The 24,163-nt window shown below is 37.8% G+C and overlaps 1 protein-coding gene across 1 annotated transcript; it reads right to left on the bottom strand.

Annotated features, from left to right (window-relative positions):
- Positions 1 to 1,737: 1,737 nt before the first annotated feature.
- susd2 (sushi domain containing 2) lies at positions 1,738 to 23,680 on the bottom strand. The gene is made up of 14 exons (XM_088008662.1): positions 23,578 to 23,680; positions 23,286 to 23,436; positions 22,714 to 22,862; positions 21,849 to 22,194; positions 18,778 to 18,979; positions 18,256 to 18,341; positions 17,909 to 18,177; positions 17,043 to 17,186; positions 16,727 to 16,879; positions 15,682 to 15,930; positions 14,427 to 14,705; positions 13,952 to 14,128; positions 7,417 to 7,513; positions 1,738 to 3,983 (listed from the first exon to the last, which is right to left on the bottom strand). The coding sequence occupies exons 1-14, from the start codon at positions 23,678 to 23,680 to the stop codon at positions 3,935 to 3,937; spliced, it is 2,454 nt and encodes an 817-aa protein (XP_087864788.1). The 3' UTR covers positions 1,738 to 3,934.
- Positions 23,681 to 24,163: the final 483 nt, after the last annotated feature.

The raw sequence follows: 24,163 nt of genomic DNA, 5'->3' as shown, positions 1-24,163 counted from the left end.
GATCTGCTCTGACATAGACCTCAGATGTTGCCAGGAAGAATCTTGACAGGATTAACATAAATAAATTACATTGTAGAAATAGTTTTTATCTTTGTTAAAGCAGAAGACATTTTAAAACACTTTATATGTACAATGAGACCTTTAGCAAACAAAATCTGCATGGTGATATTAGGAGGGATTGTGCATTGTTTAATAATACAGATGGGAGATTTTGTGGTTCTTTTTTTCTTTGGTTGGGCAGCTCTTGTGTTATATCAGTGTCACATGCATTAGTGCCAGAGTTTGATACTCTGTACATAAATAGCCAGATCTCAGCACCGCATGTTTATCAAGAATTTACCTACGTTTAAATTCAGTGTCACGGTTTGAGAATGAAAAAGCTAGTTCTCTGTGAGAATATAATTGGTAATAGTTTCCTTAACGTTAGTAGAAATATGTTGTATCTGATCAAGCTTGTTGGACATTAAATACATGGAAATGGAACTAAGAGCTTATCAGAGCTACTTATTTCATTCAGGACAATATTTTTTAGCAAAACCTTTTTCTCAAGTAGTCTAAATTAATTCTTTAAGACACCAAATGTCTTAAAGAATGAGGATGAGGAATAGTTCAGTTAAGGTTTGACTTATTCAATATAGTCCAGACTCTTAAAAGAACTGTAAAGTCTTCCTTTAATTTAACACTAACAGGAAGCTCTGAAGTAGATGCTAACTTTAGCATAATTTGTTTCAAATGGCTAGCCCCAGATGTTTAGTTAGATTCTTGCAGTCTTTTTGAATCATTTCAGCCTTGCCTGTCGTCATTTCGTCTTTCTACGGAGGATCCAAAATACTGCAAGATAAACTAACTGCGGTGGAGTCACCTTCAATGCTTATGTAACCGAGTGACGACAACCAGCTTCTTTATCAGCAGCTCTGTCAACGCAACAGTTCAAAAACACCTGGGCTAGTTTCTTCTAGTCCACTTCAAAATAAGAGTTTGAAAGATTGATACACCCCTGTCCAAAACCGGGAGAGGAATTACAAGTAATCACTTGTAAAAGGAATAAAATGGAGCAAGAGACAAAACCAACCGAAGGGCAGGGATCGTTGCGTTGCATAAGCAAGGCATTTTGGAAGGCACCTTCTACGGGATTTTAAATTTCTTAAATGATAGAGCCAAAACATTTCACCTTCACTGAATGATACATTTGTATGGTATATTTTGGTTTTCTATCCACACAAAACCTCTGTTTAATATCACCATAACTCATGATTACTTATAAAAACTCAAATGCACCAGTATATCCAGATACTTGTTTGGACATTATTCCCAAACATCATTGTCTTTGTGTTTTACTTACTTTATATTCTAATATGTTATTTAACAGTAGTTAGTTCAACAAATTACATTCCTGTCACCATGCTTAATTCCAAACAGGAAGCAATCTGATTGGCTGATGTAGATTTTAGCTTTGTGCTACCCTGGCCCTGACGATGCTCAGGCGTGGATTTGTGCGAGTTCATGTGGATGAACTGTTCTTCCTCTGACCAGCAGTCTCCAAACTTCAGAGTTTCCACCTCACAGAGCATCCCTCTCCCACAACTCCCTCACTGAGCTCCTTCAGACTAGTCAGCAGTAATTAGCAAACCCCTGGTGGAACTGCACATCTGCTGAGGCCATTATACAAACCACTTCTCAGTGAAACACTGGTAAAAGCATTGTTAAAGGGTTAATAGAGGAGCAGTTTGTGCCGACTTTCATTAAGGTGGAGTGTCAGAAAGAGCAGTTTTTAAAAAGACAGAGGCCCAATTTCAAGCATGAAATTAGTCAAATTTCTTTTAAGTCATATTTAATATATATATAGCATTTTTTATAACAATTAAAGGTAACATGGCTACTTGACTGTACTATAAAATGGCACTATAGGCCTGGAAAATACATAACACTTCTCCTTTAAAAAGAAACAAATGGTATCAAAGATGTTTTCTCTTCCACACCACAAACATACTTTGCAAGACTGCACCAAATATGGAAAATTTGAAAGCGGAGAGAAGTTTTATTCACACACAAGAATTTATTTTCATCTGGATGGCTTTGATAGCTGCGAGCATAACTGGCATCACAAGGAGTTTCCATTGGTGTAGTTTTAGACACACTTTTAGATCCGTTTTGAGGTTTTTTGGCAACTGCTCTTTAATTTATCAGCTGAGGAACAGATTACTTAAATTTAAATGCATTTTTTTCATAGACACTATTTTATATAGCGTCTCATAAGCAATAGTGGTAAGAGACACTATGCTTATGTTTGCACTTAAAATCTACTGACAGAAAACTCAAATACTTTCCTAATCTTCAGATAGTATTCAGGAAGAGTTTCCCTTCACATTCACAATGACAGTCTTTTTACTAGATGGAGTGATATGCCGACAGTAACTTGATATCGCTTTCGTTGACAAACTTCACTTTGACAAGAAATATCACGCTGCTCTGATATCTCCTTACACATCTGCAGGACACATCTGTCATATCAAATGAACAAGTCAGGTAAAAAAGCCTTCCACATTGTTTATCTCTCACCTCCTAAAACACTTTGTCCCTACTGCTATTGATTTAAGAAATAATTCCTAGTGACTGATGTGACTGAAGCAAAGTCGCATCAGATCTGGATTCATTTAAAGAATGTTGTTCAAGTTTAAAAAAAAAAAAAGAGTTATGTTTAATATGCAATCTGGCTGCAAGCTGTGCTGCCTTGCTCTGACGTTCTTTTTGATGTTTCTTTAATTTCTTGTTGTTTGCAATGGAAAAACATCAGGAAGCAGAAAAGATGCTGCCTTCAAGTTTCATTGTCATCTTAAAGGTTAACAATAGGTAGTTGGTCCATGGAGGAGAAACAGAGCTCACATGTTGCAAAAAAAACCTTCAAAGTGCAGCAGGCCAGGTTATTTCAATTAGTTTTTGACTTGAACTTTAAGCTGGACCCCCACCTATCACTGCCGGGGATCAGCCACAAGGGACCCTGTCACTGTTCCCTTTGACCGCACTGAGTATTTTGTTTTGTTCAAAGTAGAAGATGGGACGGAGAGGTAAAGTGATACGACGGTCTTCCTGACGGGGCGCGCTGCTGTACCCGACCGTGCGTGCCTGCAGGCTTGTAGAGGGATGATTCCTTTATCCCTGCATGAGCTCTAAACAGTAGTGTGCACCCACACACAGTGTACATACCACATGTCAAACACAGTATTATTTATTGCCTTGCTGTTTTCAAGTGTTTATAGAAACTTTCGCTCCATCATTATTTTCATGCAAATATGAAACAGAACAAAGATTCACAAACAAAGTGTCGATACGGTGTAAAGGGCTGACCTTTATGTAACACGGGGGGAGTTTTTTTTTTTTTTTCTCCCTCCCTCAGTCACTCAGCAAAACTCTTCGTTTGACTGAAGCATTTGAGGCCACACAAACCCTGTGTACGAGTTCAAAGTTGTTCAACCGAAAAACGATCGGGTTCGCTTCACAGTTGACATGAGCAAGAACACATCTGGTCCCATTTTAAGCCAGCAGGGAGAAAGGAGTGTTGATGGTGAAGATGATATCGCCTTGTAGTATTTATACAACTTTCTTTCTTGACTAAATCAACCGTTTGGGTCATGCAAATCTGTGATATGAAAACTTTTTTCTCTTGTTGTTTTTCTCCTCACTTTGGTTGCCACAGTTGTCACCCTACGCACCATTTGCCACAACCTGGAGTTCCTCCAGACTAAACATGGGAGAAAACATGAGGCCGAGGAGCATGCCTGAAAGTTAATGCCTCAGGCTTTTCTGATAACATCAACGGGTCAAAAGAACAAAAAAGCAACAACATCCAAATGGGCAAATGAGTTTCATGTTAGTTCCAAATGCTGAGTTCAAAACAGAACGATCCTCCGTAATCCAAGAGTGCTTTGAAGGTTAATCAGGTCTGTGCTTGGGTCACCATCTCCAGAGGCTCCTCTTTTCTCTCTCTGAAAATACAAATGAAAATGTGAAAGAATCAGACATCTTACAAACAAAGAAGTTAAATCTAGAGCCACAGCTTCAGACTGCTCACTCGGATGCAAACAGGTTGTTGCAGCTTTGTTATATTTTTCTCCTCTTGTGTTTTTCAGTTGACTTGTACAAGATATGTCATATTCAAAATGAAAAAAGATTCAAGAGGTGGATTCACTTTTGAAAAACCCTTGTACTTGTAATGATTGGTGCAGTTTGAGTAAATCTATACATTTGAATGTTCACACAGAAAGACCTGCTGGAGTGTTAGCATCCCTTTAAAAGCACAGTATCATTTAAAATATGCTTTTTTACCTTTAAATCATATTAAAATGTTATTCCCTCATCAAAAACAAACCTGGTGTGTTGCTTTGATTCTTTCATGCATGTTTGAGAAATCCTTTAATCTCCACGGCAACCATTCAGCTGTGAAAAACGCTGCTGATAGCTGCAGGTTCCAAATTTTGGAGCTGATGCCACACAGCATGCCTCCCCCATGACTCTCCCACTCAGACCCTTCAGACTAGTTAGAAGCCATTAGCAAACATCTCATTATACAAGTTACTTCTCAGTGCAAAGCTGGTAAAAACATTGTTAATGGGTTAATAGAGGAACAATGTTGTAATGACATCCTGAAGGCAGAGTTTCAGAAAGAAAGTGACAGAGGCCCAATTTCAAGAGATTAAATTATGAAGTCAAAATTTTTTAAGTCCTATTTACTATAGTATTTTTATAACAATGGAAGAGAATATAGTTACTTAATTGTAACTATGTGGCTGAAAAACACATAATACTGCCCATTACTTACACATTTTTTGTGAAAAAACTGAGGAAGAATTAAAAAAAAATCCAGCCTAACTTGTCGGCTCTTCCCAACGCTTTTTGCCATCATCCTCTTTGGAGCCACTCTAGAGATATTCAAATTTTAAGAAAACATTTCTATACTTGGAGATCAAAAACAATTAATCTAATGCATGATGAAAGTCTGGCTGGCAGCTCCCAGAGCTTCATGTAAATTCTTGGATTAAATGGGAGGGAGACAGACTCACTCCAAATCTGCTGCTGCCCTCACTCTTTCGATTCATTTTAAACCATTTTCCACAAACACACAAAGGCCCCTCCGTCAACCTTTTGATGTGTCATTAAGCTAAATAGGAGGAGACATGATGGAAGAGTCACACACGCACAAAAAAAACACAGTATCACTTCGTGGTGCAGTGACTTTTATCCTCCTGTGGTGAGCTGCCACTCCGCCTGTTAAAACCTGCTAAGTAACCCTAGACGTGGAAAGTACCCCTGGAAGTCTGAGACACAAGAAGCACGTGGACAGGAGGCCTTCATCGTCTACCTGTTTGACACACACAACACACACACACACACGCATACACACACACACACACACACACACGCACACACACACACACACACACACACAGTTGTGAAGTATCAGTGCAGCTTTCCTCCAGACACGCAACCTAGACAAGATCTGAAATACAGTAAGACCCCCTGCTACTTACATCCTGCTCTGCTTCTGTTGTTGCAGACAAGTCAATCTGTCTGCACTTGTTTGAAGAGCTCATGCATGTCAGCTAACCGCTCACTCAGAGAGCATATCAGATGTCTCTGGTCACATTTTGACAACTGTAGGTGTAGCGTTTTCTGCCTAAGAGTGTCTCGGGACTCTGATGCAATACTGAGCATCTGCAGGGCTTCAGACATTCTCTCCTTACACCTGGCCTCCTCTGATCCAGGCATCAAAAAGGGGGCAGGTGGGTTTGCTTTTTGCCCCCATGACCCCAAAAACAAAGCAGTTTCAATTGAGCGCCCGCTTCAAGAGCCGCTGACAGTGTGAGGAGGCCTCCTAACTTTGAACATTCGTCGTTTTTTTTCCTTCTCTCCCACTAGAGTAATAAAGAGGGAAAGCCCAAATGAAGTCAGTGAGCTCATAAAACAAGCCTTTAATTTGTTTGTATTTGCCCAGGAGCTACCACTACTGTTGGCCTCTTGCTCCTCTGGACTGCAGTCATGAATATAATCCCACAGGCTATCTGGTTTGATCAGATCAGAAAGGAAATTTACGAGCAACATTTAGGAGGCCCGATTTGTTGGATATGAAATGAGCAGGTGGGATTCATCATTCTTTGTACATCTCTGCTTGCACAGCAAAAAGGTGTGCTGGAGCGGAATGGGAGGGTAGGAAGACGTCTCGCTATGTACCAGTTTTCATAAGATAACAAACCGCTCTGACTTTGAACGTATACAGCCGAATGAAAGATATACGGCCGTCTATAGCTGAAACACGCCATCCTTTGTGACTTTACAGCTCGTTAAAGTTGGGAAACTATGCGGTGATGGTTCATATACAGAGAGAGAGAGACACAAAGAATTAAAGGTCATATGAAAGTAGATTCAACTTTAATTATAGAAAAGTATGAAAATGTTGTGTTATTTTTTTAATATCCAACAAAACCAAGGGTGACAATAAGCCAAGATGAACTGAATGCAATGGCTTGTGCTCATTTTGCAGGGTTAAGATTGTGATTATAATGATTAAGTTCAGGACTGATTGCATCTGGTTTTGTTGTTTGTTTCTTTTTGTTCTATTAGATTTTGCCAGATTTTTTCGTTTATCGTAGTTTTGGGGTTGCTGTATTAGTTCATTCATTTGTGCTACTTTCTTTATCTTTGTGATTAGTTTGTTAGATTTCACTTTTCCAGTTTTGTGTCCTAAAGTCTAGAGGATCATCAGGATGGGGTTTTTTTTCACCAATGTACAACAAACCTTTGTGTTCTCTTTCGTTAGCCGTGGTTTTCACTCTAGAGCTGTTCCTCAGATGCCAAGAATCTTTCTTATTGTTAAATCATGAACTCTAACTTTAAAATGAGGCCAGCAAAACCCAAAGTTGCTTTTTTTGCCTCATAAATTATCCATCTCAGATGTTTTTTTCTACAGAGTATAGCTAGTAAAAATTCATTTGTACCCATTTCCCTGGTTTTTGCTTTAATAATAAAAGCAGACATTTTATTTCCTTTGTTAGAGATTATCTTTGTCTTGAATTGTTGAAAGTTTGCTTATCTGAAAAGTATCAAAAAGTGAAAGAATGTGTTTTTGCAGCAGTGTTCTGAAGTAAAATTTTAAATGAAACCAGAAAACAAACCTAAGTCTCTATCAATGTCCAGATTCTAGTGGCCTTTTTTGTGCAGTGATTAGACAAAAAAAGGTCAAGAAGTCCCAAACCCAAAGTTGCATATTGTTCTGCGAATCACTGTGTGCATATTACTGAGGGCAAAAGGTGACTGTGGATCCAGTCTAGAGTAATATATATATGTTGTTTGTAACGTTACATTTTAGAGCAACAGAGACAGATTTTTGTCTATTTTTGGGGGGAAAAATGGTTTACAACCTACCTGGTTTGCTTTCTGTTGTGTAGTTTTATTATTATTACCATGGTGACCAGTGCTGAGAAGGATCCAAAAGCCCCAAGAAAGAACCCCACTTTATCATCTGTAAAAAAAAAACAACAACGCTGATATTAGTAACGGCTGTTCATCCTGCATGACTGAAATACAAATAAATTAAACAAAAAAACCTAAAGGGCCACCAGGAAAGCACTTATTGGAGATTTACAGGAAAAGGGATGCTGACTAAAGGCTGCAGGGTAAAATCCATCATGTAAATTAATTAGTAAGCCTAACACAGGTTAATCATTGTACGATGAGAGATGGATTGAAAGTGCTGCCAACAGTCAATGACAGCCCAGTAACATTTAGTTTGATTCCTAAAGTTTCAAAGATTACTGTGAAGTTTAAGGTGAAGCATCCTCCTGCTTTGTATTTAAATTTTTTTTACATTTCTTGTCATTTTATAAGTTGTTGTAGTTGGAGAAATGGACATGCGTACGGGTAAGGCATGTTTGGTTTTTTGTAATTTTCTGATTTATAGTTATTGCATGTTGTCTTTCCCATTCTGCAGCTCAGTGATCTGGAAATGACAGAATCAACCTTCTCATCTACTTTCCCACTGATGCATTTTTAAAATGTATATTTCTATATTTTCCTATTTGTTTGTAAAATTGTTATAGTATGCAATATTTGTAGCATCAGAAATTTTTCTGAAAACAATTATTTCTTTAAGATGAAACTTCTTTTTCTAATTTTAAACCATACCCCAACTGCAGGGTTGATTTCTTGAAACTGTCCTATGTGAGATTAGGATGCTGCAGTAAAAAACCTAAACTTATTTTTATGTGTTAAAAGGCAATAGTTGTGAAAGCCAGTTTGGTCTATTTATCTTTCCTTAATATACCTTCCCTTTTCAAGAATGCAGGACTAGACGAAGCTATTATTGTTACACTGTGAACTTTAATGCTGACTGAGTGATTACTCAACGCACCGCAGGAATTAAGCTAATAATTACACCAAACAGTCTTTCTGTCAAACACCGCCCTCTTTGCCCAGACCAGTTAGCTAGCTAAGATTACAAACGGTTTTTTTGCACTCATAAAAGTTGCCAAGAAGCAAGTCAGATCCCACCTTTTTTCCAAGTAATCCTGTGTACTCCCTGAAACTGTTAGAACCAGCTATTTCCCATTTTTCTACATCACAAACAAATCCAGCAAGTAGACTTTAATAAAACACAACACACAGTACTCAGCATTAAAAACAGATGTTTGCACCTGATATGTTTTAGCAAAGAATCGTGGCTAATCAGTATGTCCTGATATTAACAAAATAAAATAACCAGTCATCACTGATTTTCATCATTTCTGTTGTACCATCAGCGCTCCAGTTACAACAGCAAGTAATCTCATTTCCCTGACTGTGAAATATAGATAGTGCATATTAATTACTGACCCATTCAGGCCATAGATTAGAATCCATTTGCTAACATTTACTACTAGATCTGCTTTTTTTCAGGAGCTGATTCTTTAAATTTAAATGGAGAGCAATTACATTTATTTATCTTCCCAAAATCATGACTAATTTGGTGCAAAAGATCTTTTTTTTTATCTCCAGCTTATCAGAGTTACATTTAAAGAGTGCAGATTTTCTGAGGTGAAACATAAAACAATCAGTTTTCATGAAGGTAAAACCCAACTATGCAAAACAGAGTCAGGTGTATCTGTTATAGATACCAGAAGAGATTAAAATAAAACTAAATACCAAGTTTGAAGGATTCTTCCAGAACTGTTCGTCACATATGTTGCTACTTCTTAAAAGAAAGTTTTTAAGAAGGTCATGTCATCCATCAATATACTGAGACTGCTTAGATGTAATTAGAGAATAATAAGAGAAAAAACTGATTTACATGATAATAAAAACGCAGGCTGGTAATATGGAAAACAATAATCTGAAATACACGTTCACACAAAACAAATCCTAGAAGTTTCTAAATTAGCCAGTTTTGCTAAAAAAAAAAAACAAAAACAATAAATATATCAATTTTGACCAACCTGGTGATTCCTGAAGATTTTGGCACTAATCTTACAAGATGCACCAGATATTAATGGACTTTCTGCATGTGGAGAACTGACACCATCTTAACATCCGGCTTTTTCCTCCTGGCTTCGCTCAAAGTTATCCCATTACTCCTGTGAGCCTTTTATGAAGGTTAAAAATGAAATATCTGCATTTCTGTCTCATGTCATGGTTTCAGGAACATGCACAGCATTCAGAAAACCCACATCTGGAATGAAATCATACTCAGGTATTCATATTGTTGTCAATAGGTGCAATAGATCAAACATTTGCAATTGATGCACAACATTTGCTTGTACATGTTACGGTACTAAACTCTGGAAACATTCCTGTCTGGGGCCCGACTTCTGACTGCAGACAAGGTTGATCTTGTCCATGGACAATCCTCAGCTAATAATTACACCAAACAGCCACAACAATTTACACTCTGGAAGATCCAAAAACTTCTCAACTTTTTAATGTTGTATTGCTATTATATTAATCATGGCCTCAAATTCAGGCTGGAGGAATTCAACCACCCCTCCAAGCAAGAGGAGTTAATCTAACTTCACTTATCATTAATCAAAGGCATTTATAACTTTGAAGTGAAGGAATTCAGTGTTTCAGCATTTTTGCAGTTTCCTGGAAGTTTCTTCCAGATTAGTTGAGGATGAAAACTGAATGCTGCTTCTCCATATTTGCTCCTGACTCTGGTTCAAGACTCTGACCTGAACTTTGACTGGTGGGCAAATCAATGTGTTTAATGAAAAACACATGGATGATCGTCTCAGGATCTTGTTGGGACACTAGTCCTTCAATCCTGGAAACGTTCTTCAGGTGACAATAGACCGACTAGTAATTGTTTTTATGCGTCTCTGAAGGTTCATCACCACACCCAGATTCCAGGCCAGGTCATCAGCTTCACTCTTATCTGCATAGTTATTGCAACTAATCTTATTACTTGTTATGGTCTGAGATAGCACAAACATGCATATATTTAATAGGAGAATGAAAAAAAGAAAATAATATGCATGATACATGATTCCAAACTGTCGATATGAAACTGCAAGTAATGATAATAATCATTTCCAGTGTTTATCTTCCAGGACATTTGAAAGAAATGCATTTTTGCTCTTTCCAGGAAATGAGAGAGATTAGAAGTAAAGTTGATTTTTCTCTCTCTCTCACTTAGTACAGTGCATCTCTACTGAGAGCTACACCCGGGGTGGATCTCACCCTGCATGACTTATTTTCATTAATTCAACTATCTTTGGAATTTGAAACAGGTTAAGTGGAGACATCAGTCAAACAACGCTCGTCATAAAGAGCTTAAACAAATCCAACTCCAACAAGACAAAAGAAAACAACACAAAGTCAACAAAAACAAGATTCTGCACCTGGCCTCACTCATTGGGTTAAGGTTCATTCTCAGACATGTCACAAAGATGCATCAATAAAATGCTAACCAGACGCATTAATTTTCTTGGAAAATCAAGAAAATTAATTTAAAAAACAAAAGTGGAGGTTATTTTCTGAAGCAGAGACTTTCACTGACAAACAAAATGACGTGACTCAAGTAACATGACTAGTTTTAAAATCACTTGATGTCCTTGGTTGGTATTTCAAACAAAGCTTCTTTTACATAAAAGTTCAGTGATTCATCATTGGAAGCATAATAATTATTGAAAATACACAGAGGCGTTGTTTTGAACCATTTGTACCCGACTGGCAGACCATTTTATTTCTACATATAAAGCTGAAACTAGCAGCTTACATACACTTAAACCATTTGGAAATGAACATAGATAGTAGAGCTGTACTTCAAAAGAAAATGTCAGGTAGTTCTGCATTGGCATAAAAACACAAAGCATGTTTTTTAAGTTTTAGTCAAATACAATTTCTAAAAATATGTATAAATTTTTTTCCACCTTGCAATACATGTGTGCCTCTAATGCAAAAAAAAAAGGTTAAAAAGTAAATTTTCTTTCTTTATCCGGTAAAACCAGAGGCTACAAATACTTTTTCAAGGATTATGCTGCGACAATCAAAACTCGTGCATTGTGCCCAGTTGTCTGTTCTCCTTCCACTTCAACTATGGTGAAAACAGAGGTTGAGTCCAGCTGGATTTCTATGTAAAACAGACAAAAAGGAGTTTAAATCTAAACCTTAATGGATTTTGTCAGTGTTTTGAGTTGATGTATGACGATTTTATTCACCTACCGACTTAAATACAATCAGGATTTTATTGAAGAGTTTCTCTCCTAAATGCTGTAGAAACCGAAGTAAAGGTTTCATTCATAATTTCAGACCAACTTTCTGAATGGGAGAAGATTTATTGAGAATTCCTATGTAATAAAACGCTGATTACAGTGATCACCGATAACAGGAGTGAAAATATACATATAAATAAGCTGCAATGACAAGGTTGAAAATGGTATGCAATTATATAGGCTTATTGATATGCTACCTGGAGCATGATGTCATGATCTATGGAGTTTTTAAACTTAGTTTCACATCATAAGGGAAAACAATCCCTAAGTTCAAGTAGAGGCTGTGAATTTAGTTCACAGTCTTGACTATAAAAGTGAATTAATTTAACTTCTCCAAACCAAGCCATCTTCTGGGAAATGTGAACTTGCACAGCACTGTTTGTACTCACTGTCAACTCTTCTGACAGGCAGCAGCGGCTCATTAAAGTGACTGAGAAGGAGTCAAACTGGAAGTGGTGGTATTTATTGTTCAATGGCACATCCTTTTCAACTTAATTACAACTTCTTTTGAGCCTACAAATCGTGCCGCAGTGATTCATATGAGGGCTGCTGCTGCTGCTCAGTCTGTATTTAGCGTTATTTACTTGGCTGGAGGTCACATCTGAACGGTGGAGGAAAAGGAAACAACTCCCGCAACACCTGCCACTGAGCTCCTCAGGCCATGTTGACAGTCGTTAGCCCCGATTTGTGTAATGAGAGCCATAGAGCGAGAGCAATCATTGTCACATACTGTAGCTAAAAACGTCTGCCATCGTCTGTTAATGGGAGTAACCTCAGTTCCTCTTGGGGAATTTTATAATCACGCGACTGTCTTGGTATAGATGCATGCAGTTAAACTAAGATGAATATTTATTGGTGAAGAGCACGTCATGAACGCAGGAATTAGACAAATGAGTCCAAATTAGATGGAAATCAGATGTAGGTAAGTTTTCAGAGTTTCATCCGATGAATAGCAAGAACGGAAAAGAAAAAAATAACTGAATAAAAACACACACAAATAAAAACAAAATAAAATCTGAGAAATACTGCCATCTGCTGGCCAGATTGAAAAAGTATACCAGCGAGTTTGTGGTCAGGGTGAGGACTAAAAAGCCATTTCAGAGACCAAGATGTTTCTAATTCACCAACACAGCACAAATCTAAGCTCAAAAGCTTATAGTTTATTTCAGGGGTGTCCAAAGTGTGGTTCCGGGGCAATTTGAGGCCCTTGGAACAATTTCATGTGACCCCCGACTGCAGTTCAAGAAGAAGGTGAGCACTTATGTGGTTTTTTTTTTTTTAGCCTGAGTATTCCAATGACAAATTTAATACTTTAATGGAAATGTTAAGCAGAAAGTATTTTTCTTTTAATTTTATTTTCATAGTAAGAACTATAAACATCCAGTGACTTTTTACTCAAAAACAAAAACAAAAAAATCACCAGAGCATTAAAAGGTTTTCTGAAGAAAGTTTTCTCTTTTTTGCTGGGAATACACCAAAAGATTTTCTTGAACAAAAAAAAAAAAAAAAAAGACAAACATTAACATTAACATAAAATGACAAACATTTTTCCCACTTTGTTTCATTAAAAAACACTGCATGTCCAATTTATTGCGTAGCAGATTAAAAAATGCTTGGCCACTGCTGGCTTAGTTGCCAGGTGGGTGTGGTTATGCTGATGTGTGCCTGTTTCTAACTGGTTCAAAATGCAGCAGCACAACTTCAGACAAGAAAGCTCTATCCATTGCAAAAGTAAAGACTATTCTAAAAGTTTAGTTTTGATGAGATAAAGGTCTTTCAAAGTCTGGCAAAATTAGAAAAGTCTTCATTTTAGCAATAACCCTTAATTGGAAAAGTTAGTTTTGGAAAATGTGTTCAGTTTTAGCTTTTCAAATTAAGATGCTTTTCCAAATTACAAAGTCTCAGATTTTGCTAAAGACATTTTGAAAGTGTCCAAAGGCTCAAGAGTAAACAGTGTTGGTTTTGTTCATTTAGTTTGAGAAAATTAATTGATATTCAAAGTCAGTGAAATTAGGTCAGATGCTTGTTTAGGATGGAACTAAGGAAGACAATTAAGAGAAGAAAAGCTGACCAAGAATACATCCCTGTGGAACTCCACAAGGGAAAGCTGAGGTACTGAATGAGTGAAGCTGAAGTCTTACACTTTGGTTTAAACATGTTGTGCAGCCACTGTCTTCAAAAGTTGACCTCAAATCAGGGTTTTTACCCGAATTTACCTGTAATACAGTAGGGCTGCTCCCCTGTCCATGTCCCCTCCTGCAGACAGGTGCGCTCTGTTGACCTGTACAGTATGTAGCCTTCATTGCAGGTGAAGCTCAGGGTTTTCCCCTCCAGGTAATGTGTTCCATTCTTCTTCCCATTCCTGGGTGTGGAAAGCCAGCCACATGACACCACTAAGGAGCAACAATATGTCAAGAAGTCATCAGCCGGTGACAAGAAGCGAATATTTAAAGAATTGATGCTTCTGTTCTATAAAGCGACAATGACTGTGTTCACCTTACAAAAGCTAGCAATGTCATTTCAAAAATTGCTTTCATCTTTTATCAAGAAGAAAAAGAAAAACATTATTACTGATAAGTAATATTTGACCAATTGAGTTAGGAATAAAATGCAAACAGTTTTCTCTTGCTTTTGCCCATGAGCTGAAGGAAATTAAAGATAGGCAGACAATGATCTTGTGACATGTGGTACCTGGCTTCAGGGCTTCCATTAAGGCCTGATGATGTTGATAGGCCCTGAGTGTGGCGTTTCCCACCGCCAGGCTCCGAGAGATAAGGGTATCATGTATACAGAACTGCGCCCCTTCTCCCAAACACATCGACAACATGTCTGCTGCCAAGGGGTCATCGGGTTTCAGAGGCAGAGAAAAGGCCGGAACAAAAGCAGGGTCGTGGCTTAATGGAAAAAAGTATGAATCCAAAAGGTAGTGGGAGTCATAGGTGAAAAGGGAAGACATGTTTGATATGTTCCCTGGAGGGAAAAAATGAACAATATCACTGAGGTTGTTTGGGATTTTTGGTTACTGAAACAAATTACAGGTTTTAGACGACAACCAACTTCTAAGGAACAACATGAACGTACGATTTTGTAGTTAAAGTATTGGGTGAACTGAATCACTATTTATCCTAAATTAAATTATGCCTTTGCAGTATAAACAAATAATAGTAATTAGTTAGTAAAAAGGATTACTGTGGTTAATTATTATGTTGGGTTGAGGCTAAGCGAAGGCAATGTAACTGAAACCAGACATAATCTGAAAAGATTAGCAACATTTGCTTGTGTCTTTTATTGGATGCCTTAGCAAAGATGTGTGAAAATCCTGAAAATAAATCAATACTTCACTGTAGAATAATTAAAAACTAAAAAAGAGCTGCAATTCTCTGCTTTGGAGGTTTTTTTCCTTACTTCTCCCCATATTTGAGAATAACTCAAATCATCATCAAGTCTTGCTTTTCAGTTTTAAAAGTACCTTGATTATAGGCAAGTTTACCTATTTTTCTATTGACATTATGTGACTTATGTAGATCAGCACACAGATTACATATTTTTTGGTTACCTCAACCATAACAGACACTTTTGGTCCTGTTCTTCTTTTACAATATTTGGTCTAATTCAACATTAAAACTCATTTAACAAGTAAAATATGTGAAATAGGATAAAAGTTGCTCAAGAACGGTGCCCTGAACTACACCTCACTGAAAAATGGCAAAAAATAAAAAATAAAATGGACAGGCAGAGGAAATAAAACAATAATATGGTTTTTCTACTTTCTTTTGTTGTCTCTAAGTTTTTATCAATAATTTAATACAATCAAATCACTGAATTATTGAACAACTCCATGTTTTGAAGTTCCTATTTTTTTGTTTCCATGTTATTTTACAGAAATGAATATTTGTGCTTAGTCTGATTATTGGTATACGTAAGTTCAACAGTTGCCAACACTCACATGCAGCTCCAAAGGTAAAGATTTCCTCCTGCGTGGCGTTAGCTGATATGACCTCTCCAGACCGGGTCGTTAAGTCATCGGATGGATCAGAGTTCATCCGACCGAGGAGACCCAGGCTGTGGTTGGAAAACTCCACTGGAAGCAGGACGGTAGCCGTCATGGCGCCTTCACGCAGACGGAGCTCCACAGCAGCACCAGAGGAGAAAATTACTGTCACATTCTGAGGACTGGGAGCAAATACAAAAACACCTAAAAGAAAATAAGATTCTGATTAAAATCTGGATACATAATTACTGAATTAGCATCTTAAATGTACAAACTAAACACCTGTAATGACTTACAGTTACTGCACGTTTGTTGATGAATAGCATAGATCAACAGTATTGATCAGGCTACAGTAAGAAAGATTTTAGACACATTTGCATTCTTGTCAGACTTCGGACTTATCAAAATCCATCACTAACAGCTGGATTTGAAGCAGAAACTGCTTCACACACAAATATATTTAAATAATATTTAAAGCACAAGACTTAAGACAGAAGACAGTTATATTTTTATATAATTTCTCTATAAGTTTTCTAAGTTTAGGCCAATTTTATAACAACAGAAAGCGGGTAAATATTTAGCGCTGCCTCACTTAAAGAACCAGAGTGAAATACTGCCATCTGCTGGCAAGAAATAGGATCTACATCTGTAGGAAATCAACAACAAAAATCCAATTAATCTTTGCCACTTATCAAAATTGGAAAGATGAGAGAACACGGCATTCATTTAATGCCGATATATGTTGACTTTTGTCATTCAGAAAGTAACAGCAATAAAATAGCTACTCAATAATCAGAAATAATCAAAAAGTTGTGGCTGAAAAAAAATTGGAAAAATGGATAAAAGCAGCTGGAAAACTGTTAATGTTCATCACTGCAAGTCTTGCTCCTAAAGCATATGGCTTTGTATTATTCCCTATTATTGCTTTAGAAAGTAGATGTTATTACTGCAACACCTTCCTGATTCAGCAGGAGGTCAAAATAAATTTTAAGCAGCCCACCTTGCAGATCCATCCATCTTTGCTCAGTAAAAGGCAGAATCTTCTGGTTCCTCAGCACCTGAAGATGGTCGCCAGCAGTTCGTACCTCGATGACATCAGAGGAGTTCTCCTTCATGGCCACTGATGACAGCTGGGCAGCTTTGACTAAGGTCCCTTATTGATAAACACAAATATCCTTTTTGTTCTCGAGTTAAACCATGATTTATTGACGCTTGGATCTGGGCGATTTTAAATAATAAAGGGAATAATGTTCAGTGATTCTGGTCATCTACAATCAGTTAATGCCATTTCACTTTCCTTTCTTAGAAAGACTTACCATTCTTAAGTTTCAGCTGTTCTGTCCTGGCCTGAATACTCAGGTTTTTGTCTGTTGACAGCAACAGGTAATATTCTCCTCTGCCGTTGAAGGTGTAGCTGAGGCCGTCAAATGTTATAAAATGCAGATTTCCGAAGACAACACCTGCAAGACAGCAAGAAATCAATACTGATAAGCTTATAGTGACAATTTGGCACAAATAATTTTCCCCTCCCCATCTCCAGCTTGCGTTGTGTGATATATTTTCCACTTATTGGCTCAGCGTTGAAATCTGTAACTCATTTACTCCTCCACACTGATCTGGTTTTACCCGCTCCTCTTATGTCCTGTTGAAGAAAATGTTTGCATAAAAGCAGAATCAGTCTGACTGTGATTAACCGGTTAATGAGAATATAAGACTCAGAAACAAAAATAAAAACTGCAACAAGATTAAAACAAAATAAAAAGTCAAATTGAAGAAAAAGTTGATGAGCAAAAGGATTAAAGCTCATTGTGAAGTAAAAAGTCACTGTTCTCTGACATTGAGCCATTCTGTGATGACTGTGAGAGCAAATACCACAGAACAAAAAATTTAAACAATGATTTATAACATGATGCAATCACTTTAATTTAAAAGAGAAACAGCACTTTTTCCGACTGCTGCAACAATACCAGAGCATAGGTTAAAGTTACAATAATAACAGCTAAGTTTGACTTTCTTGTGAGAAAGAAAAATGTTCAGCTTCCTGTTTTTTAGCCAGCAGACTGACATTGAGAAAACCGGTTCCACTCGCTCATTTTTCTGGCTTTTTGTTTAAAAACTAACCCTCAGGAATTAGTTTTTTCACATAAACCGCCATGCACTTCTGATTTACTGAAGGTTCAACCTGCTTTGGGTGGCTGGTATCTGCGACATCCACTGGAAGGCCGACGGTTCAGGTAGACGTGGCAGAGGTCGCTCCACAGGCAGCAGTAGCAGAAGCTCGTCACGTCGTGAAGCCAGTGGGAGAACCCAGGAACCCGAGGGGGATCCCTGTACGGCGGGGAGCCCCAGTCATGAGCACGGTCCGGGGTGCTGCCGCCAACCGAGTCCCCCGTCAGGACCAGAGCACCTGTGTTGTCATAGCAACACTGCTGCCCTGATCCGTGACTTGAACTGCAAATTTAAGGAGACATTGGAGTTTCTCAGATTTAAAGGTTATTCTGTGATTTTTTTTTTCTTTGCGTCTCCTACCTGGCCTGAACGGCTCTGACACAGTGGACACTACCAGGGTGGTACGTACAAACACTGCCCGTCTCAATGTTACAGCTGTAATCAGTCTGACATAAAAAAAAAACATTGAAATTGTAAAAAATAACTTGAATGTCTTTATGTATTCAAAGCAAAGTTATCAAGATAAATAAAATGTAGCTAAATTGTTTTGATTAGACAAAATAATCACATTTTATTGCTATGGAAGAGGATTGGGACTGCTGGGGGGGGAAATAAATCTGACATTTTTCTTATAATTCTGTCTTTTATCTAAAAATATCGAGGTTAAATTCTGACGAAAAAAGTCAGAATTTTCGGGAAAAAAATATTCTGAGATTAAAGTCAGCATTTTGAGAAAAAAAGTAAAAATCCTGGAATTAACATAAAAATTCTGAAATTAAAAACAAAATTCAGAGGAAAAAATGACAGAATTCTGAGTTCAATTCTGAGAAATAAAAGTTTTCTTATGTATCCTCTTCCATAAATTGTTGTGCATAGACCTACATGAAACCTTCCTGTGTCTGCGCGGGCCTGAGCCAGTGAACAGGGACAGTCGATGAGCTCGTCCAGGAAGTCAGGCAGCTTCCTCTCCAGGTCGTCCCACTGCAGACACTTCCTCTGAGCCCAGGCTGACGGATCGTCTCTGAAGGACTGCTCCAGGTGCCAGGCCAGAACATGGCCTCCACTCCACAGGGACTGGACATTCCTGGGAAGAAATATCAGTTAAAAATAGCCTCTAAGAAAACTGTTCAAACTATGGTTTAAACATTTAGTTCAAGGTTCTGGAAAACCAGAAATTAATTGGATACCAGTGTTGTGGTACTCGAAGTTGGTCTTGGTCTTAAGACCGGTCTTAAGACCATTTTTTGATGGTCTCGGTCTCGTCTCGGACTCGACCGCATTTGGTCTCGGTCTTGTCTCGGTCTCGGGCGCTGAGGACTCGGCATTTTATTTCAAGACCAGTCAAGACCGCAACTGTGAAAATATCACTAAACGTACAGCATTCTGTCCACTTTATTTGTTAACATCTTTGTTTTCAGTGGATGCAAAACACACCGATTAAAATCCAAGCAACTACGTGTTTCTGTTACTCCCCCCACACTCCCCACCTTTTACTCTCCCTCCTCCTCCCCTCCCCACCTTTCACTCGCGCGCGGCGCTCCAGGACATGCGCAGTGGTTTCCTCTCAGCGGCAGAAAATGTTTGTCTAATCGTCAGTAATATAATAGCGCTGCATAAATAGTAAGAAATCCGATGGCCACAGCTAACTCAGCAGCGCTTCGCTTTCACAGACGGTGGGGACAACGTCTAACTTTTTTCGTCACTTAGAAAAGTAGCTCAAAGAAGGTAAGCTCCGTTAACGTGATGTTATCAAAGCTAGCTCTACAGAGACACATAAGCATTGTGATGAAAAATGTTATCACTCACTGTGCTGAATTATTGTGCGGAGGTGTTGACTGACTTGTCGCATATATGGGACAACGCTATGTCCAAAAGTCTGCAATATAGTGATGTGACATTCAGAAACAGTCGATTCTTCTCCACGGCTCTTTACTTATTAGATAGGACTGGAGTGTCACTCACTGAGAGCCGTTGTTCTATCAGATAGCCATACGCTGTCAGGATAGCATAACATGCATTAAGCATTAAGAAATCCGACCGTCAGAGGAGTTGTCAGTTCACCATACGCAGCAAGTTATGATGATAAGTCATTAAATTGTTTTCAATGATAACTATATAGATATACATGTGTTGTCATGGTTTCAAAGTGTATTTAAAGCAGGTCTGGCTGCAGCTGGAGTCAGCTACAACACACGCCCGTGTAAAACTCACTTAACCGCTAAGTCAGGATGCCATACAACTGTTAATAACAAAGTGTATGACGATCTACGTCATGATTCTATGTTGTTGATTAAATGAAATCTTATGGTAATGACGTGTCTGACAGATATAGCCGGTGTTCTATCACATAGCCATACGCTGTCAGAATAGCATACATGCAGTGAGTACCATGCCAGCGCATGCGCATTAAGTCTGACCGTCAGTGTAGTTGTCAGTATACGCAACAAGTTATGACGAAAATAAGTAATTAAATTGTTTATAATATGACATAATGTGATAACTAGATGGATATACATGCGTTGTCGTGGTTTCAAAGTGTGTTCAAAGCAGGTCTGGCTGCAGCTGGATGCCATACAACTGTTAATAACTGTTAATAATGATTTACGTCATGATTCTATGTTGCTGATTAAATAAAATCATATGGTAATGACAGCGTATGCATATCTGAGCTAAGCGTACGACTATCTGACAACGTATGCTGACCTGACAGAACACCCGTTCTTTGTTCTTGTAATGCTCTGTATACACTGCATCATTATTTTATTTTATTATGTACGTTAATATTTAAATTAACAAATAACTAAAACACAAGAATGAAAGAGCACGCAGAGCATGCACATTGCTCTTTGTTTTTGTTCAAAGTGGCAGCTGTAATGTCTGCCATGGTGTCAGACTACCTGGCTTCATGTACTGGGATAGAGAGTGAAAACAGTCACGATGAGCGCCTTCTGCTTGGTTACTTCTTGCTTGTTGCTCCTTGGTCAGTGTTCGTAGTTGAGCGTTATTTACCATCAGGGCATTGCCTCAATTGCTATGTTTAATGGTGCAGACAGTGGTGGTTTCTTACATGAGCAATATGGGCAAATGCCCAGGGCGTTATGTTTTTAGGGATGGCACGAGACCATCACACATTGTAGCACAGAAATGGAATATTTAATATTGGTAAAATGTATTAAGTATTTAATATCTAGGTGTTTTATGGTAATATGGATCTTTCAGATTATTTTGAGAAGCAATTTCGATCATATTTTACATTTTATTGTGTCATGTAGCACGGGCCGCTGGTCTTGGTCTTGACTCGGTCTCGACTTCCCTCGGTCTTGGTCTTGACTTGGTCTCGGACCCCAAAAGTCTTGGTCTTGTCTCGGTCTCGATACACTCTGGTCTTGGTCTTGTCTTGGTCTCGGGTTAGGTGGTCTTGAACACAACACTGTTGGATACATTTTTGTATTTTATCAGATAAAAAACACATTGTATTGATAATGATGTGAGAATATGTGACATTCTCACCTGTACTAAAAACTAACAAAAATATCAAATATCAACAATGAAACCAGTAAATGGTGGCACAGTTCATAAAACATTAGATCATGTAGAGAAATATTGGTAAATGCTGTAAAATCTTCTCCTGAATTTATGCAATACATATACTAATATTTATTAGTTTAGTTATGCAACCTGTAATTCACACTGAAAAAAAGAATGGAGCTCAAACTTAAAAATTTGAGTTAATTTGTTACACAGAAATAAATTTGCCAAGCTTACTTTAGTAGTTAAATATAGTTAATATAGTATTTTCCTATTCCAGTAAATGACCAGTAATTAAATGCCTTTTCTACTTCACCCTTCTAAAAAGCATGGAGAAACATGAAACGTGAAATTTAACAGCATTTACAAATACACATCCTGTCAAATACAATACTGTCTAGAAGCTGGAGATGTGTTGTGGATACCTTTCTCCCTCTGATGTAGAACTGGCGGTGATTCGAATATTCCCCAATTCCCACATGGAAAACTTTTCTCTGGGTTGAGGAAAGAAGCTGAAGTCACCTGTGTTGGAAATATTCCTGCCGAGAGAGTAGAGGTAACTAATCTCTGCCTGCAGAGAGGACGACCCTGCAGTGCTCCTGCTGACCTCTCTGTAACCCCACAGCTCTACATTGACTCTTTTGGATTCGATTAAAGAGCTGTTCCAGGTCATCGTCAGCTGTTCAGCCATGTTCAGAGTGCCATAGTTCTGCCACAGTGTTGAATTCACAAGGGTGACTTCAAATGAGGGATCTGCTTTACTGGGATGGACTGACACAGAAAAACAGAGTTAATTAGTGAATAAAAACTCAAAAAAGAAAACCTGCTAATATTGCTGGAGCCAAGTGCATCTTATTTTCATTAACAGCATTAATAATATGTAGGAAAGGATTCATAAAACTGTGCAAAGTGATGCAAAATATACTAAACTCGGCAAGGAACATTGAAACAAAAATGCAAGTACATTTCTGCAAGATCCTATAAAAGTTTCATGAGATCCCAGTTTACTTTGTCCAAGATTTCAGACATTCTGCTTCTGAGCGTTGTAAAACCAGAAAAATACAACGAAGAACACTGTGCCTCACAAGTGACATAGGAGGAAAGGAAACGTAAAATACTTTTGCAAGATCTCACAAAAGTTTTGCAAGTCCCAAGTTACTTTTTCCAGTGGTGAGTTGTAAAAATAAATGCATTAAAAAAAGCACTTGCAAAACATTCAAATTTTTAAGACCACATAAAAAGAGGTACAAGCAAATCAACAAGAAAATCTTCATAGGTTTTTTGTTTTACCTGACAGATACTCTCCAGATCTGTCGAAATTTGTACCATCTGTCGAGACATCAAACAATATCCAGCCCGTCTCGTACAACAGAGGAGATATGCAGTACGGATGACCTTCCTCATCAATAATCCCCTGTTGTTCAATTTCACCCTTGAACCTGCAACAATGTCAGACAAACTTGGATTTATTTGACCTGTCAACTGGTGTTGCAACACTTTTTGTTCCATTTCCATCTCAGTTTGCCATCTGTAAACAGAAAACACCTCAAAATATGCAGCTTTTGCATGAGAGTCAATCATTTAAACAAACGAGATGTCAGTAAATTAAGTTCATGTTTAAAAGTTAAATATACAGGAAGCTAAATGCAGCTTTTTTTTACACTTAAAAAATGTATGTTTTAAAAAAAATTTAAACATTCTTCAAGAATCTCCTTTGATTACTAAACTCAGATTGACTGAAATGTTATCCTTTAATTTAAGGCAATGATTTTACAGGATCCTGTAACTCTGATACATGTAACAGAATACTTATCAATAACGAGTGCACACAATTGTGATTTTTGGTGTTTATGGTCTCAAACCTGCAGAGAAGTCGGCCATCAGGAGGAAGAGTCAAACCAAGGATCTGAAGTGCTCTTCCTCCCAGCATGGAGCTGGAGTAAGGTGAGACCTGGAAGCAGGACTGGTTGGAGTCTGAACAGCAGTTTGTCAAAATACGGCTGCATGTTAGACCTGATCAAAACATGCGAATAATCAGAACGCTTTTTGAAAAGGAAGACTTGATTTGATAAAGCATGAATTTTTGCATCCATTTAAGATAAATCAATGATTAAAAATACTTTCAGAAAATTTTTTACAAATAGCATAACATACCCGATGTTTTAGATGAGAAGAAAGTCAGAACTGTCCAGATGAAAAGGAGCTCTCTCATGTGTGAACCCATGTTTTGGTTTGGGAACACTGAGTAAACACTCATGGCTGACTGAGTCTACCCTTGAAGGAGACTCCAACAGAGATGCAAAGTGTATCAAAGGTCTTTCAAAGTAACAAACAATCCAGATCACATGAGTCAAAGTTAATAGGTTCTAGTAATGATTTAACAGATGTTAATTTTAAGCCGTGTTTAAGCAGGATTTGCTCCCTCTTTGTGTGCCGACACGACACACATTCTTTAAATTTCCAGAGATTTGCATGCATGTGATTGCAGTCACATTTTTAACTTTAGTTCAGCTGCAAAAGCATTTAAAGTTCAATTCCAGCTTTGTGTCATTTGTGACCAACCTGACTCTCAAACCAAGCTGTTTGATTTTAACATAATTTTAAAATCAGATTCCAGCTTTGTGTCACTTGTGACCAACCTGGCTCTCAAACCAAATTGTTTGATTTTAACATGATTTTTCACCTTGCTGTGTCTATCATATTAAACAAACACTAATAACAAGTTTGCAAGCATAAGGAA

The sequence above is a fragment of the Poecilia mexicana genome, unplaced genomic scaffold (genome assembly GCF_051168715.1).
Source record: "Poecilia mexicana isolate PSO_F unplaced genomic scaffold, ASM5116871v1 scaffold_9, whole genome shotgun sequence".
In the NCBI taxonomy this organism is placed as follows: Eukaryota; Metazoa; Chordata; class Actinopteri; order Cyprinodontiformes; family Poeciliidae; genus Poecilia; species Poecilia mexicana.
The sequence above is the reverse complement of the archived record's forward strand: the minus strand, read 5'-3'. Positions and strand labels throughout refer to the sequence as shown.